The 15,768-nt window shown below is 36.1% G+C and overlaps 1 protein-coding gene across 1 annotated transcript; it reads right to left on the reverse strand.

Annotated features, from left to right (window-relative positions):
• Window positions 1-91: 91 nt before the first annotated feature.
• Window positions 92-9,788, reverse strand: LOC140150590 (uncharacterized). The gene is made up of 2 exons (XM_072172633.1): window positions 9,686-9,788; window positions 92-6,079 (listed from the first exon to the last, which is right to left on the reverse strand). Exons 1-2 carry the CDS (start codon window positions 9,686-9,688, stop codon window positions 3,848-3,850), a joined length of 2,235 nt encoding a protein of 744 aa, XP_072028734.1. The 5' UTR covers window positions 9,689-9,788; the 3' UTR covers window positions 92-3,847.
• Between the last annotated feature and the right edge of the window lie 5,980 nt (window positions 9,789-15,768).

Genomic DNA, 15,768 nt, shown 5'->3' on the forward strand with positions numbered 1-15,768 from the left:
ATTTTATTCAGAATATAGGTTTGCATATATAATTCTTAAGGATTGTTATCCAAGTGGACATATGATATAACGGTAGGTTGTAATACCTGACAATGATGCATTCCTGGGGTTCATTTCACGAAACTTTACGAAGCTTCGTAAGTCTCAAAATCGTTCGTACCGAAACTTAGGACCAGTCGTAACTAGTTCCATTTCACTTAACCTACTAAGGAACACCTCGTAAGTAATAGGGATTTCGTCTATTGGGTATACGTAACTTTACGAGACATAATTATAAGTTGACCCCTGGTTATTGTGTTAACGGAAAGTCGCCGCGGATATTAAGTTTTAAGAGCATTTGAACTTGTTTAGCATGTTTAAGCGATACAAAAGTCACAGTGTATTGGGTGTTTTTATTAATGTTGTATTTCAAACAAAGATGACAAGCCTATACACGCACAGTATTTTAAGGATATTTTAACGGTAAATGTTTTAAATAACACTTACAACGAATGTCAATTGCTACTACCGCGTTTGATATCCAGGGATAGTCTTATGCCTACTTATGCCTTTCTTAATGTGTTACCCTGCGATGTGTTCTGATAGAAGCCAAACATAGCCTATTTCACCCTTTTTTATTTTGCCATTAAACATGTTAAACTTTAATACTCTAAGCAAGTATTTTTCTTGGAAAATTATACCATTTTTCCTGATTTTTGGCGTTTTTGACACCCTAAACAGGTACCGCGTTGTACTTGCCTAATACTGAAAAAAACAACCCTTTTTACTTGTTTTTGTACCCGAGCATGGTGTCCACCTTGAAATATAAGTGCCCCCGGGTTCTACTTCATCAATACACATACTGTATACAGTAGACGTATGCAATGTACAACTTCATCAATAGGCCTACACAGATCTACAGAAGACGTAAGCAATGCACTGATTATTGTTAAAACACAGATCTAAATAAAGAAAACATAAGCAATGTACTTCATCAATACACATATCTCAAGAAGACGTATACGCAATGTACTACTTCATCAATACACATATCTACATTAGAAGTATGCAATGTACAACTTTATCAATACACATACAGAAGCAATGTACTAATTTGTCAAAACACAAATCTAAAGAAGACATAAGCAATGTACTTCATTAATACACATATCTAAAGAAGACGTACATTGTATGCAATGTACTACTTCATCAATACACATATCTACAGTAGACGTATGCAATGTACTACTTCATCAATACACATAGTAGACGTATGCAATGTACTACTTCCATCAATACACATACTATAGTAGAAGTATGCAATGTACAACTTCATCAATACACAGATCTACAGAAGACGTAAGCAGTGTACTACTTCATCAATACACATATCTACATTAGAAGTATGCAATGTACAACTTTATCAATACACATACAGAAGACATCAGCAATGTACTAATTTGTCAAAACACAAATCTAAAGAAGACATAAGCAATGTACTTCATTAATACACATATCTAAAGAAGACGTACATTGTATGCAATGCACTACTTCATCAATACACATATCTACAGTAGACGTATGCAATGTACTACTTCATCAATACACATAGTAGACGTATGCAATGTACTACTTCATCAATACACATATCTATAGTAGAAGTATGCAATGTACAACTTCATCAATACACAGATCTACCGAAGACGTAAGCAATGTACTACATGTACTTCATCAAAACACAGATCTACAGAAGACGAAGCAATGTACTACTTCATCAATACACAGATCTACAATAGACGTAAACAATGTTCTACTTCATCAATACACATACATACATACAGTAGACGTATACAATGTGCAACTTCATCAATAGGCCTACACAAATCAACTCATTTTTCTCAAAAAGGCACTTTTTGAGTTAAGGCCTTCTGTTTGTCAACCCTCGAATAAATATATCTACAGTAGAAGTATGCAATGTACAACTTTATCAATACACAGATGTACAGAAGACGTATAAGCAATGTACAAATTTGTCAAAACACAGATCTAAAGAAGACATACATGTAAGCAATGTACTACTTCATCAATACACATATCTACAGTAGACGTATGCAATGTACTACTTCATCAATACACATAGTAGATGTATGCAATGTACAACTTCATCAATACACCCAGCAAACACAAAACGTTTTCGACGTCATTCACAAAAGGTTGTAAAAGCTTGTCAGAAAACGTTTAAATGTCGGGTTAGATAAAAGGTACATTAATGGTATAAAACGTGTTCATAACATTAAATAACATTTGTTGGTAATTTACTGCACAGCAAACACAAATGTTTTACAGAAAACATTTAAATGTCGGGTTATATAAAGGGTATAAAACGTTTTAATAACATTCCAAAAACATTTTTGAAAACTTGGAACAAATCATTCTAAACAGAATGTTATTTTGGGGTTCAAAAAATATTTTGCAAAAAATGTTTGCCCAAAATATTTACAATAACGTTTTTAAAATGATTTCACGACCTTTATATAACCCGACATTTAAATGTTATTAAAACGTTTTGTAAAAACATTTTAAGAACATTTCTGTGTTTGCTGGGTGCAAATACTTTAACATAATGTCATTTAAGTGTTGACAAAATATTTGGTCAAAAATGTTTGCAAAAATAGTTTGAAATTTCGAAAACATTTAAAAAATATTGTTGTAGTGTGTTTTCATACAAAGCGTTTTAAAACGATTTCATGACCTTTATATAACCCGACATTTTAATGTTATTAAAACGTTTTTACCTAAACCAAAACCCAAAATATAACTTATTTAAAACGTTTTAAAAACGTTTTTTGTGTTTGCTGGGCACAGATCTACAGAAGACGTAAGCAGTGTACTACTTCATCAATACACATATCTTCAGAAGATGTAAGCGGTATACTAGTTCATCAATACATTTCTACAGAAGACTTATGCAGTGTACTACTTAATTAATATACAGATCTACAGTAGAAGTATAGGTTTACACAGAGGTAGGTCAACAGTAACTGTGATCAGATGTAAGTCAATTACGGTAACCACGGGTATAGTTCAACAATAACCGTGACCAGAGGTAGTCCAGCATGTAACAATCACCAAAGGGTGATCAACACGTTCATGCTTCTTTAAAAGGCTTAATGTACGATTGCCTTCAAATTTCAAATTTGTTATTACAATGTATATACTCAAAATGCTGAAATAATACTAGTATCGGGAATGGTTTCTGTCCATTTTGAGCTGAAATAACGAGGTAAAGTGAAAGAAACACTGCTTGTTATTTTGGCAGTTTAACACGCAGTTCTATAGGAGGACATAAAGTCATAATTCTTGAATTATGACTTTATGTCGAACTATATGCTCTGTTTACCTACAAACACAACAAATGTGGCTGGTGCAAGTTGTGACATGTGTAAACATTACAAATATGCCAAAAAATCAGGTTTGAAAAAAATTAACCAAATTCATATTTTAAGATCGTACATTATGACTTTAAATGACCTGACTTTGCGAAGCCTCCCTTACAACATGTACGTATACATAATAGGCCCAGATGATAGGCTTATCGTGCGTGCAGATAATCGTTCATGTTCCTGCAATTGACCTGAGTGAAATCTTGGTACAGAATTTACAGTTAAAATCATTCTGGTTGGTATCGCTGGACATGAAAACGTTCATGCGTTTTCAAGATACCTGACTGTTTAGTATTTATTACCAAATTTGCACTGAAAGGCCATTTGTTTAATAGTATGAATACGTTCATTAATACGTTTATGTGGCTACAAATTGCCTGGGTATGTACAGCTTTTAGGTTATCTGATCGTGTAAAACAGTTGTTTCAAAATACACACCTAACTGGTGCCTCTTTAGTATGGATACGTCCATGTTTCTTCAAATTACTTGACGTTGCGAAACCTTTGTTACAAAATGTACATTTAAAAGGCTTCTCTTTGGTATGTATACGTTCATGTTTCTTCAAATGACCTGATTCTGTAAAGCCTTTGTTACAAAATGTACACATATAAGGCTTCTCTTCAGTATGAATTCTTTCATGTTTCTTCAAACTACCTGATTGTGTAAAGCCTTTGTTACAAAATATGCACATAAATGGCTTCTCTTCAGTATGAATTCTTTCATGTTTCTTCAAATTACTTGACGATGTGAATCCTTTTTTACAAAATGTACACTTAAAAGGCTTCTCATTAGTATGAATTCTTTCATGTATCTTCAAATGACCTGACGTTGTGAAACCTTTCTTACAAAATGTACACTTATAAGGATTCTCCTTGGTATGGATTCGTTCATGCTCCTTCAAATGACTTGACGATGTGAATCCTTTGTTACAAAACGTACACCTAAAAGGCTTCTCTTTAGTATGAATTCTTTCATGTATCTTCAAATGACCTGACGTTGTGAAACCTTTCTTACAAAACGTACACTTATATGGATTCTCCTTGGTATGGATTCGCTCATGCTCCTTCACACTACCTGACGTTGTGAAGCCTTTGCTACAAAATGTACACTTAAAAGGTTTCTCTTCATTATGAATTCTTTCATGTTGCTTCATATTACTTGACGTTGTGAAGCCTTTGTTACAAAACGTACACTTAAAAGGCTTCTCCTTGGTATGTATGCGTTCATGTGTCTTCAAATCACCTGACAAAGTAAAGCTTTTATTGCAAAATGTGCATTTAAAAGGTTTCTCTCCAGTATGAACACGTTCATTTACCTTCAATCTATCTGACGATATGAAGCCTTTGTAAGAAAATGTACACCTAAAAGGCTTCTCTTTAGTATGTATACGTTCATGTTTCTTCAAACTACCTGATTGTGTAAAGCCTTTGTTACAAAATTTACACATAAATGGCTTCTCTTTAGTATGTATACGTTCATGTTCCTTCAAATGACCTGGTTGTTTAAAGCCTTTGTTACAAAATGTACATTTAAAAGGCTTCTCATTAGAATGAATACGTTCATGTTTCTTCAAATGACCTGACGTTGTAAAGCCTTTGTTACAAAATGTACATTTAAAAGGCTTCTCCATAGTATGTATACGTTCATGCTCCTGCAAGTGATATGACCGAGTAAAGCCTTTACTGCAAAATGTACACCTAAAAGGCTTCTCTTTAGTGTGTATACGTTCATGCTTCTTCAAATGATCTGATTGTGTAAAGCCTTTGTTACAAAATGTACACTTAAAAGGCTTCTCATTAGTATGAATTCTTTCATGTATCTTCAAACTACCTGACGTTGTGAAGCCTTTGCTACAAAATATACATTTATAAGGCTTCTCCCCAGTATGAATACGTTCATGTGTCTTCAAGTTACCTGACGTTGTGAAGCCTTTATTACAAAACTTACATTTAAAAGGCTTCTCCATAGTATGTATACGTTCATGCTCCTTCAAGTGGTATGAACGACTAAAGCCTTTACTGCAAAATGTACACCTAAAAGGCTTCTCTTTAGAATGAACACGTTCGTGTTTCTTCAAACTACCTGAGGTTGTGAAACATTTGTTACAAAATGTACATACAAAATGTTTTTCCTTGTGTAATCCTTTATCCATTGTGTAGTGTCTTCTTCGACTCGTGAATGATTCTCCTGATGTGACAGAAGACCTTGAATCGTGGTCGTAATTCCTTGGCCGATCGCTACCTTTACCATGAATCAGTTTACCCTGCCTATCATGTAGCTGTTTTTTGCACTTCGTTTTGAGTTTAGAAATAGTGGCACCTTTCTTTGCATACTTATTTGACATTTTCTTTCCACCTTGGTGCTTCCTGTTAAGCTGTTGGAATGGTTCATGCGTGTCTTCAAGTCCTGCCTTGTTTCTCTTCTGTTTGTTTCTTGACTTTTGCATATTGCATTCACTGCGTTTCGTCTGCTGAGCCATGGACGTCATGTATCTTGGTTTGCTCCTGTAGTCATACCAGTAAGGACGGATTCCCATTTCATGGTGTCTTTTATGAGACAAATATCGTAACACTTTGTTGTAAAATCTCTGCCCGCAATATTTACATACATGCGGCATTAAGTAGTCCCACTCACGTGGACGTCTTTTTGGCATTGTCTGTAACGGAAACAAGCAAAAAATGCGATTAGCGAAAGAAATACTATACAGGGTGTATCAAAATAAAATATACAGTTTGAAATGTGCCATTAGATTAAAAGGTGAGGCATTCGGTCAAAATGCTAGAGTTGATAGCTGAATCAACATCTTGTCCTCCCACAACTGTAAAATCACTGGCGTGAGACCACTAATAAGGACTCAGTTGCTAGTAAAAAGGCGAGTAAAAATGCAGTTGTTCTAAGTCTCTTATAATCAAAGCAACATGAAAATCACATGTTTCACACCCGGGGGGGCACTTCAATATGGATATAGGTGTAGGGCTGGCACTTTCGCACTAAGGGGCATTCGGTGAGAGTAAAATGTATAAAACATGGGGTCATTGGGTGAGAACATTACTTTTTTTTAAATGGCATCTTTGGATGAGAGCCAAAACAGCGCCACAGAAACCTCGAAAATCGAATTGCTAGTCCTAAATGTCTTCAAATTTCATTGGTTTTTTTTCAAAATAAGTAACAAAATCAGTGATAAATGAAAGTTGCTGTTCAAAATGAACTTGTAAGGGTCTTTGGGTGACAGATCAAATGGAAAAATAGAGGGTCTTCGTGTGACAGAGCATGTGTTCGTAAAAAAATATGGGGTCTTTGGGTGACAGCAACGCTGAAAAGGGGGTCTTAACAGCCCTACATACGCGTCACCTCCAAAGTGGGAGTGCCCCGTGGGGCCTTTGACCCCCGGGGTCACTTCCATTGTGGCCTAGCGCCTGTACACCATCCGCGATAATAAAAACGCGTAAAAAGGGTAGTTTTTCGTGAGTAGGCACGATACGCGCGTATCGTGTTTAGGGTGTTAAAAACATGAACAATCGGAAAAAAGGGTAGCAAAATTGCAATGTCTAATAGTACGCTGAAACGAAATTTAGGGTATGAAATTGGATAAAATCCCTGTTTAGGGTGTGAAAACAGGCGCCTGTTACCGTAAAATGGGGTAACTTTGGGCACTTGTCAGAGTTTTTAAACCACTGCTTCCAAACAAAACCAATTATATTTCTAATTAACTCTTTTTTGTGACATTATGGTTTCCTTCTACACCTTGAAGTTGAAAAAGATTTTTTAATAATTTTGTAAGGGTGCCCTAGGGGTTCAAAATGACCTGACCAAAGTTACCCCGCCTTTGGGGCAACTTTGGTCACAGTATTACATTCCATGAAGGAAAAAAAATCAAAAAAATTGATCTTCGCTGAATATGGGCAAGTTGTTGTTTTTTGTGACATTTGACACCTTGCAAAATTAATCAAACACACATCCTTGCTCACAAATATCGATTTTTATTTTTTCTGAAATTTTTTTAAAAAAATGCTGATTTTTGGTCAAAAATCCCGCTTTTTTCGTAAATTTCAAGGAAATTACACATGAGCGACTATTATTTCTTCCAAACATATTTCTTAACAAATTGACACCAAATATGACTAAAAACAATATTGCTGTACGAAAATATGACCATTTAAAAAAAAAATATTTGACCGACCAAAGTTACCCCGCTGACCGAAGTTACCCTATTTTACGGTACCTGCTTAGGGTATCATATGGTTTTAGCAAAGGGTTAAATCCTTGTTTAGGGTACTTTTCAAAAATTGATTATAGCGGACGGTGTACAGGCCACAATGGGGTTTGACCACTTTCTTTACAGTACGGTAATTGACATTGTTAGCCTTTCACATGGCCACCAGGGCGCGAAGACCACCATTCCTCTGCTCCATCATATCAGCTCTCCTCAACATGACATTCACACGACGTCTTATGGAAGGTCTGTCCTGCCTGCGGATGTCAACTTGTGCAATATCTGGAGTTCATCAAGGTCTGAGAACTTATGAAACCCTTTCATTTCAAATAGCCCCACAAGAAGAAACCTAGAGGTGTAAGATCAGGAGATCTTAGGGGCCATCCCATTTGGTGCTTTAAAGCAATCACACGATTGCCAAACAATTCTGCAAGGTTCGCAAAAATAGCCACTGTGTCCTTATTGATAGTCACACGTAGTAATTTTTACAGTTGTGGGAGGACAAGGTGTTGATTCAGCTATCAATTAAAACATTTTCACAAAATACCTCATAATTTTTGTGGCGGGAAATAATTCCGCCAAAATATTAAATCTTTTCCCACAACTAAATATCATAGTCAGGAAATTATTGATTCATCTGGTAGGTTAGATCACAACTTTCATATACCGGGGTACTTAGTTGTAATTATCCCAGATAATTCTTGATTTGGTTTTAGAGTCTCCCGGTAGAGTTTTGGATTGTCGAGGTTTTTGATCAAAAAACGTCACTCGGTGTAAACAGAGGAAGAGGCTTACGCATCATACACTGGAACATGGAAACATTCAAACATTACAACTAGCGCACGAGATCAAATTAATGATGCTTAATCGTTATTCTTAATATATCAATATACAGGGGAAAGAAGAATTACGCATCACACACTAGCACATTTAAACATGAATTTACAAATGGAAACATAACATGCATAGGCAGATATACCAAAGAAAAAACTCCGGACATACCTGCCTGTGCGGGGACTTGAACCCCAGACCTCTCGCTTGTCGGGCGAGCGCTCTTAAGCGTCACAGACTGTCCCTGATAAACAGGACTCAAGTCTGGTACTTATGGATATGAGCAGTCAAGGGTGAACAGTACAAACAACACATTACATACCAGTGGTCACTCGGTGTATTTGAAACTCGAGGCCATAACTCTTCTCAAATTAATCCGGGTAATCAGTTTCCCAGTCTATAACACTGACTAGCACACTTCTATAGTTGAGTGCCAGGTCTTTCTCCCATATAAAATTCACCCGAGGATAACATTGCACACCTCCATTTTCATCATCGTCAATAATTTGTCATCATCATATGATCTTCAAGTTCACCTTTTAAAAACGGGTGATGCATGTGTTACCCGGGGGTCACTCCCATTGTGGCCTGTACACCATCCGCGATAATGAAAACGCGTAAAAGGGTAGTTTTTCGTGGGTAGGCACGATCCGCGCGTAACGCGTTTAGGGTGTCAAAAACATGAAATATTGTAAAAAAAGGGTAGCAAAAATGCAATTGTTAATACGCAGAAATGAAATTTAGGGCATGAAATTTGATGCAAGGAATAAAATCCCTGTTTAGGGTATTGTTTTAGCCAAGGGTTAAATCCTTGTTTAGGGTGCTTTTCAAAAGTTGATTATCGCGGATGGTGTACAGGCCACAATGGGGGGATGTGTTACAAACCAGAAACAACATCGAACAAATAAAAACTGGATCTGGCAGATGATCTTATTCATCATCATTAATTTGTCAGCATCGATCAATTGGTACATTACATCTTAAATTTCACATATTTTACATTATCCGTAAACTTGAAAACAGAGATAGGAAAAAAAAGAAAGAAACAAAAACAAGCAAAAAATAAAAACAGCCCCACCCACACACCCGCAAATTAATAATAACCATCGAGCAAGGTCCGAAACATGAATCTTATGTAGGTATAAACAAGACTAGTGTAATGTGTTTTACACTCGGGTTTTATAATCTTTGGTTTTAAAGCCAATGTAAGTTACTCACCATGCTCACCCGCACCGTCTTTACGAAATAACTCAAGAATATATTGACCAAAAGTCTACTCACGATGATCAACGTTCACCAACGACACCAATAAATGTCCGCAACACGGTTACACGGGGCAAATAAGAGACAACAACTGACACTGTGGTAGTTTAAGTTCAAGCTTATTCCGCTTGACAACAGCATGCATGGATGATGCATTCAGATGATCCTACTTGACTTTCATGACGACAATGCATGCTTATTGTTATTTAAATAACATGATCAATTGATTAAGGATGAACTAGCTATCACATTCGATCGATCGATCGATCGATGAAAAACTTTCAGTTATATATCTGAGGATGTCTATTTTGGAATGTTTATGTGGTTTATGATTGAATAAAAATTCCTTTATAATAAAAATTTCTTTAAAAATGGAATGGGGCAACCAATGGGAGCTTTGATGTGATGTGCTGAAATGTAACCGTCTGGGTACAATTTTCTTCTTTTTAAAACAATAATGTAACATTAGCATAGAAAGATTGATAGGAAATGTAAAGCATATCTATTACAGTGAGAGAGGTGTAAAATCGTACTGTATGGGATGTGCAATAATTATGATCCCTGGGGGATGGTAAAATTGGAAAGAGGGGGGGGGAAGCAATTTTTGGCAAGCCGAGAGGGGGGAGCAAGCGATTTTTGGCACACATTCATGGGGCGCCTCAATAAAACAATCTAAAAAGGCTTAGGAAAACAGTACGGAAACACTGAAGGCCGTGTAAAATTAATATTTTGGTTCTCGTCCCTCCCTCCTCAATTTCTGGGATTTGTCAGATTTTTTAGATTTTTTAGATTTTTCAATTTTTTAGACTTTGGAATGATTTATGAAATCTTCATACATATAAATAAGTTTATTAGAGAACAAGCATCACTTCCAAGTCTTTTTGTGGTACTCTAGGGGTTTATCCTCAGAATCTCACATTTGAAAAAAAAAAAAAGGGCCTCATCGTTTCCTCGAGCACTGTTGGAGAAGACCGAAAACTACTGACAATGCTAATTTTACATTGGAAAAAAAAAAAAAAAAAAAAAACCTCCCTCCCTCATCAATTCATGAAAATCCTCTGGACGAGAACCAAAACATTAATTTTATACGGCCTAAATATGCAATTTTTCCTGCTCGCTACGCTCGCAACATACATCTATACGATTTTTGCTGAACCATGAAATGGTATCAGCCTATATTAGTGTATGTTACTAGCTTACTTACTTACTAACTGACTAACCATTTGGTCTAACATGAACATATATCTAAATGCCACGAAGGTATGACCCCCCAAGTGGTGTCATATGAAAGAGAAAAATATAAAGAATATAATAAAAATATTTCCAAATGTCAAAGGTCATCCAGGGGTCACAGGGGTCAAAAAAGGTCATTTTAACCGAAAATGCTCCGATTGAGCTTAAATTTAAATGCAATGATCCTTATGACATTCTAAACATGTTTAAAACATTTTTAATTTTTTTTAAAAGTCATTAAGGGGTCATAAAGGGGTCAAAGGTCAAGTTTTTCAAAATGCTCCAATTGAGCTGAAATTTAAATGCAATGATCCTTATGACATTCTAAACATTTAAAAATATTTTAAAATTCATTTAAGGTCATTAAGGGGTCATAAAGGGGCCAAAGCTCAAGCTTTTTGAAAATGCTCCAATTGAGCTTTTTTTTTATTGCAAAAAACGGCGATGACATTCTAAACATTTTAAAAACATTTTCAGATTCATTTAAGGCCATTAAGGGGTCATAAAGGGGTCAAAGGTCAAGTTTCCCAAAATGCTCCGATTGAGCTGAAATTTAAATGCAATGATCCTTATGATATTCTAAACATGTTGAAAATATTTTAAAATTCATTTAAGGTCATTAAGGGGCAATAAAGGGGTCAGAGGTCAAGTTTTCAACATGCTTCAATTGAGCTGAAATTTAAATGCAATAATCCTTGTGACATTCTTAACATGTTTTTAATATTTTAAAATTCATTTAAGGTCATTAAGCGGGTCATACAGAGGTCAAAAGTCAAGTTTTCCACGATCAAGGCAATTAATGAAACAGTCTTACTACTATCCAGCACAGTATTGCTGTCATACTGCAGTTACTGTCCGTTTTCCTATACACAATACACAGTGCTCTTTCCCATTGACGCGTGACCTCTACAAATAGCCCTACGTTAAAAGTATGGGAATATGACTAGTTAACGTCGCTGTGTGAAAAATAACCGGCCAATATTAAAAGTACTCTTCTAAAGTTCTAGAAAATATAGTTTTTAACATGTCCTAAATTTTAGCTAATTTAGATGTTTGGAAATATTCGTACTTTGGTGTTTTAGTTAATGTTATAGGTAATAGTACATTGCCTAGTTAACGTCGCTGTGTGAAAAATAACCGGCCAATATTAAAAGTACTCTTCTAAAATTCTAGACAATATAGTTTTGTAACATGTCCTAAATTTTTAGCTAATTTAGGTGTTTGGAGAGGGTCGTACTTTTGTGTTTTAGGAAGGACATGTAAACGACAGATAACACCAAAAATATGAAGAAATTATTTCCAAACCGTGTTAAGTCAACAATCATTATGTTGCTCATTTTCAAGAATGCTGGTTTACAAAAAGCACGCCATTGTCTGATTTCGTGAACAAAGCCACACATACCATTGTTTCCTTTCGTTTCCTTTATAATCGGTTACCCAACTGAAGCTATGAATACCAGCTTTATTGCGATATCGCACATGAAAACAGACACTTGTGCACAACCAGAGAAGATCCGATTTAATCAGTTGAGCTGTTTCAATGAGTGTTATCTTGGTTTAATAGCTTTTAATGGGGTTAAGTCCTGCAAAGGTCGAGATGAATTCTATTGTAGACATGACTGCATCATGTTTCATCAGATCGTCCAGTTATCCGCCTAACTTACCTCGTGCCCTGCTCTAGTTTATTTTATATTCTTTACTTTTCCTCTTTAATTAACACCACTCGGGCGGTCATACCTTCGTAGCATTTCGAGATTATGTCCATTACAGACTCCGGGTGACAGTGGTATATGTCTACCACAATATACTGCCGAAGCCACATGGTTCAGCTATGGTGCGGTTATCGCTCTAGTTAAATCGGGATCCCCAAAATCTGGCATGTTCAGGGGGGAGGGCAAAGATTTTTGGCGGGCCGAGAGGGGGGGGGGCAAGCGATTTTGGCGGGCCGAGAGGGGGGGGCAAGTAATTTTTGGCGAGCCGTTTGGAAATCCCGGGGGGGGGCTCATAATTATTGCACAGCCCCTAAGAGGATTGGTTTCAAATAAAAGGAATAAAGTCACCATTTCGGTTACTATTGTTAGGAAATCATGTTGTGGGAGGGGCCGGTGTTGAAGCAGAATTATTTTATTCAGAATATAGGTTTGCATATTTAATTCTTAAGGATTGTGGATAGCGGTAGGTTGTAATACCTGACAATGTTGCATGTCTGGGGTCCATTCATGAAACTTTACGAACACCTGTAAGTAATACTAGCGGTATGCGTAACTTTACGAGACATATAAGTTAGTGAAATGGAACCTTGGTTATTGGGTTTACGGAAAGTCGCCGCGGATATCAGGTTTTAAGAGCATTTGAACTTGTTTAAGCGATACAAAGGTCACGCGCGCATTTGTAGCATATATGAAACCTATCACCGAAAGGCGGCTGGATACACTGACCTTGACATTGTAGTGACAAGTAGTACATTGCTTACATCTTCTGTAGATCTGTGTATTGCTTTATACATGGTGAAATCTGAGTATTGATGAAGTAGTGCATTGCTTACATCTTCGGTATAGATATGTGTATTGATGAAGTAGTACATTGGTTACATCTTCTGTAGATCTGTGTACTGGATGAAGTAGTACATTGCTTCGTTTCTGTATGTCGGTGTATTGATGAAGTAGTACATTGCTTAGGCCTATACATCTTCGGTAGATCTGTGTCAGTTGATGAAGTAGTACATTGGTTACGTCTTTGACAGATCTAGTGTATATTGATATTACATTGGTCTTCTGTAGATCTGTGTATTGATGAAGTAGTACATTGCTTCGTCTTCTGTAGATCTGTGTATTGATGAAGTAGTACATTGCTTCGTCTTCTGTAGATCTGTATATTGATGAAGTAGTACATTGCTTACATCTTCGGTAGATCTGTATATTGATGAAGTAGTACATTGGTTACATTAGATCTGGGTATTGATGAAGTAGTACATTGCTTACATCTTCGGCATATCTGTGTTATGAAGTAGTACATTGCTTACATCTTCGGCATATCTGTATATTGATGAAGTAGTACATTGCTTACATCTTCGGTAGATCTGTATATTGATGAAGTAGTACATTGGTTACATTAGATCTGGGTATTGATGAAGTAGTACATTGCTTACATCTTCGGCATATCTGTGTTATGAAGTAGTACATTGCTTACATCTTCGGCATATCTGTATGTTGATGAAGTAGTGCATTGGTTACATCTTCGGCATATCTGTATATTGATGAAGTAGTACATTGTTTACATCTTCGGCATATCTGAATATTGATGAAGTGGTACATTGCTTACATCTACGGCATATCTGTATATTGAAGAAGTAGTGCATTGGTTACATCTTCGGTAGATCTGTATATTGATGAAGTAGTACATTGCTTACATCTTCGGTAGATCTGTGTATTGATGAAGTAGTACATTGCTTACATCTTCGGCAGATTTGTATATTGATGAAGTAGTACATTGCTTACATCTTCGGCAGATTTGTATATTGATGAAGTAGTGCATTGCTTACATCTTCGGCAAATCTGTATATTGATGAAGTAGTGTATTGGTTATATCTTCGGTAGATCTGTATATTGATGAAGTAGTGCATTGCTTAGTGCTTACATCTTCGGTAGATCTGTATATTGATGAAGTAGTACATTGCTTACATCTTCGGCAGATTTGTATATTGATGAAGTAGTGCACTGCTTACATCTTCGGCAGATTTGTATATTGATGAAGTAGTGCATTGGTTACATCTTCGGTAGATCTGTGTATTGATGAAGTAGTACATTGCTTACATCTTCGGCAGATCTGTATACTGATGAAGTAGTACATTGGTTACATCTTCGGCATATCTGTATATTGATGAAGTAGTACATTGGTTACGTCTTCGGCATATCTGTATATTGATGAAGTAGTACATTGCTTACATCTTCGGCAGATTTGTATATTGATGAAGTAGTACATTGCTTTAATACATCTTCGGCAGATTTGTATATTGATGAAGTAGTGCATTGCTTACATCTTCGACAAATCTGTATATTGATGAAGTAGTGTATTGGTTACATATTCGGTAGATCTGTATATTGATGAAGTAGTACATTGCTTACATCTTCGGTAGATCTGTATATTGATGAAGTAGTGCATTGCTTACATCTTCAGCAGATTTGTATATTGATGAAGTAGTGCATTGCTTACATCTTCGGCAGATTTGTATATTGATGAAGTAGTGCATTGGTTACATCTTCGGTAGATCTTTGTATTGATGAAGTAGTACATTGCTTACATCTTCGGTAGATCTGTATACTGATGAAGTAGTACATTGGTTACATCTTCGGCATATCTGTATATTATTGATGAAGTAGTACATTGGTTACATCTTCGGCATATCTGTATATTGATGAAGTAGTACATTGCTTACATCTTCGGCATATCTGTATATTGATGAAATAGTACACTGCTTACATCTTCGGCAAATCTGAGTATTGATGAAGTAGTGCCTTGGTTACATCTTCGGCAGATCTGTGTATTGATGAAGTAGTACATTGGTTACATCTTCAGTAGATCTGTGTATTGATGAAGTAGTACATTGCTTACATCTTCGGCATATCTGAGTATTGATGAAGTAGTGCATTAGTAACATCTTCGGCAGATCTGTATACTGATGAAGTAGTACATTGGTTACATCTTCAGTAGATCTGTGTATTGATGAAGTTGTATATTGCTTCGCCTTCTGTAGATCTGTGTATTGATGAAGTAGTACATTGCTTACATCTTCGGCATATCTGAGT

The sequence above is a fragment of the Amphiura filiformis genome, chromosome 4 (assembly GCF_039555335.1).
Source record: "Amphiura filiformis chromosome 4, Afil_fr2py, whole genome shotgun sequence".
Classification (NCBI taxonomy): Eukaryota; Metazoa; Echinodermata; class Ophiuroidea; order Amphilepidida; family Amphiuridae; genus Amphiura; species Amphiura filiformis.